Here is a 2,579-nt window from a genome sequence, read left to right as displayed (position 1 = left end):
GAGACGAGGAGGACGGAGGCGAGGGAAGAGGCAGCGCCACAGTCGACGGAGGCGACAACGATGGAGAAGGGGAGGGAACGACTCAACGCGCACAGAGGATGAGGATATAAACTGGGACGACGCAGCGGAGGGGATAGACGAGGGAATCGAGGGACCGGAGGGCTTTCGCGACAGCGACGATGACGACGAAGGCAGGGGAGGAGACGGAGGGGCGACACGCAGGAGGAGCGAAATCGCTAACGGCCCGAGCAGAGAGAGCGACGGCGGAGCACGAGGGGGCAACGGAAACGCTACCAATGACGCGAACCGAGGCACGGGCGACGGCGGGGACGGGGAGGGCGACAGCGACGTCGATGTTGACGCAACCGTATCGAGAGCGCCACCCAAAAGGAGGCGGACGGCCATGGAGGTCACCGAATGGAAGGCGAACGGCACGATACGAAAAGGCAGGGCGAGGCGGATGGAGAAAGAAGTGCCGAGGAGGCCATGGTGGAGGGGAGGGACGGGAGGACGAAAGATGATGAAGGGCGAGGAGGACGAGCGGCCCGCACAGGCCGCGAGCAGACAGCGCCTGCTGGCCATTTCGAGACATTCGCAAAGAACGCTAGCTACATGGGAGGGCTTCGTGAAGGATGGATTGAAAAACATTCGAACAAAGAAGAGGCGACGGGAGGAACCGGCAGAGGATGCAGTGACGTGACACACACACACACACACACACACACACACACACACACACACACACACACACACACACACACACCGCTCACCCACGCGCAACGGGCCTTGCACTTTGAATGCCGTGGGGCTCCTCTGTCGTTAGACGTGGAGACGCGAGGGTTGCCCCCCCTTGCCCCACCCCACCACCTCGTGTGTGTGTGGAGAAGTTTCCTTACAGTACCTTACCTTACCTCGGCTCGCTAGCTCACGACGCTGGCAATGAGCCGTTCTTTCCCTCGAGGACCGACGACGGCCGATGAGGTCTCAACCCCTTGGAGTGTGAAGGCTTCGTAGCCCCTTGGAGTGTGAAGATCCGCAGAACTGGAGCGAAAAAAAGCAAGCGAGTGGGATGAGACGGAATGTTGACGACGGCGCGAGCGCGCGCGAGGACCGAGGTCGCCTCTCCCCGCACACACTCCCTGGCGCGTCTACTCGCACCCTTCCCCCCTGTCAGGCCGCCTCCTCGCCATCGCTCTGGTCGGAGGCCTGCTCCTTGGTCGGGAGGAAGCTGACGCCCGGGCACACCCTCGCAAAGAGCGCCTGCCGGCCAAGAGGGGACGGGGCGCGAGTCAGCTCCGGGACACGAGGCCGCGCGCGCAGCGGCAATTCCGCGCCTTGGCACGAGCGACAGCATCGTCGCACGTAGTCTCGAGCGACGCCTCGTGGCAGTGGAGCACGTTGTCCGGCGTCTCGCCGAGCCCGCCGCCGCCCTGCGCACTCGTCGCCGCAGTGCGCAACGGGAGCGAGAAGAACGCGCCCCAGCAGACCGACGGCGCTCGCCGCTCACCTCCCTCCCCGCCCCCGGCGCCGCCACCGCCACCGCCACCGCCACCACCGTCTTCGCCCTCGCTCTCGCTCTCGCCCTCGCCCTCGCCGCGCTGAGCCTGCCCGCACGCCGCGCCCCTCTCCGCCAGCGCGCGGAGCCTCGCCAGTGCGGGCTCGAGCACGGCGCGCGGGTCAGAGCCCGAGGCGACTTCTGCCGAGAGGTGGAGGAGGAGGAGCCCCGAGGGGCACGCGCAGCACGTCGCGTCGAGCTGCAGCGCGAAGATGGGCGCACCGCCTGCCGGCGGCAGCAGCGTCGCGAAAGAGAGTTGCTCCTCGGGCGAGCCTGCTGCGGCAGAGGGGGGGAGGCGTTAGCATCCACCTCACAGTACAATGGCGGCGTCGACGGCGGCGCAAGCGGCGGCAGAGCAGATGGTGTGCAAGTGCGGCGGCGGGCAGTTGCGGCGGGCGCGCGAGCCTCCGAGGAGAGGCCCGTCGAGCACCGCCACGCACCGCGCAACCTCGCGGCCCCTCACGCCGCCGCCGGCCCCCTCGCCGGCCTCGGCCGGCAGCGCCGCCTCCGAGCCGAGCACCGCCCACTCGCACCCGATCCGTCGCCCCGCGCCGTCCTACGGCAGGGGGCGGAGGGAGGGCAGGCGTTGGCTGGGTGGCACGGGAGGCCACCGCCTCGCCAGACGAGGGCTGGGGGGAGGGGAGTGGAGGGCGAGTTCTGGCGCCGTGCGCCTCTACGGCCACCGCGCGACCGCCGTCGACGCGGAGGGCGTGCGCACGCTGCGCAAGCATGTAGGTGCCGCCCCACACCGCGCAGAGCCGGCAGAAGGCCTGCGGCAGCTCCGACGCGCCGTAGAGCGGCAGCAGGTACGCGGTGGGCCCGTAGCAGCCGAGGGAGCGGAGGTGGCGGCACACGGCGACAATTGCGTCTCGAGCGGTCCAGGCCGCCCTTCGTCCGCCCTCGGCGGCCGTCCCGCGTTCCTTCGCCACCCTGCTTTGCCCGCCCTGGCGTGGGCCCGCCGCCCGGCGAAAGGGGCCCCTGGTGTGGGGCCACCAATGGGCCGTAAGCCCGGCCCATTTTCCCC

General features: G+C 69.2%; 1 protein-coding gene across 1 annotated transcript; it reads right to left on the bottom strand.

The window, feature by feature from the left end:
• Positions 1–1,170: 1,170 nt before the first annotated feature.
• EMIHUDRAFT_123503 (hypothetical protein) lies at positions 1,171–2,111 on the bottom strand (the record flags this gene model as incomplete). The annotated part of the gene is made up of 3 exons (XM_005778492.1): positions 1,171–1,260; positions 1,350–1,817; positions 1,986–2,111. Coding segments are annotated over 3 exons (684 nt in total), but the record flags the coding sequence as incomplete, so codon positions are not given.
• Positions 2,112–2,579: the final 468 nt, after the last annotated feature.

The sequence above is a fragment of the Emiliania huxleyi genome, assembly GCF_000372725.1.
Source record: "Emiliania huxleyi CCMP1516 unplaced genomic scaffold EMIHUscaffold_2447, whole genome shotgun sequence".
Classification (NCBI taxonomy): Eukaryota; Haptophyta; order Isochrysidales; family Noelaerhabdaceae; genus Emiliania; species Emiliania huxleyi.
This window is presented reverse-complemented; position numbering and strand designations above follow the sequence as displayed.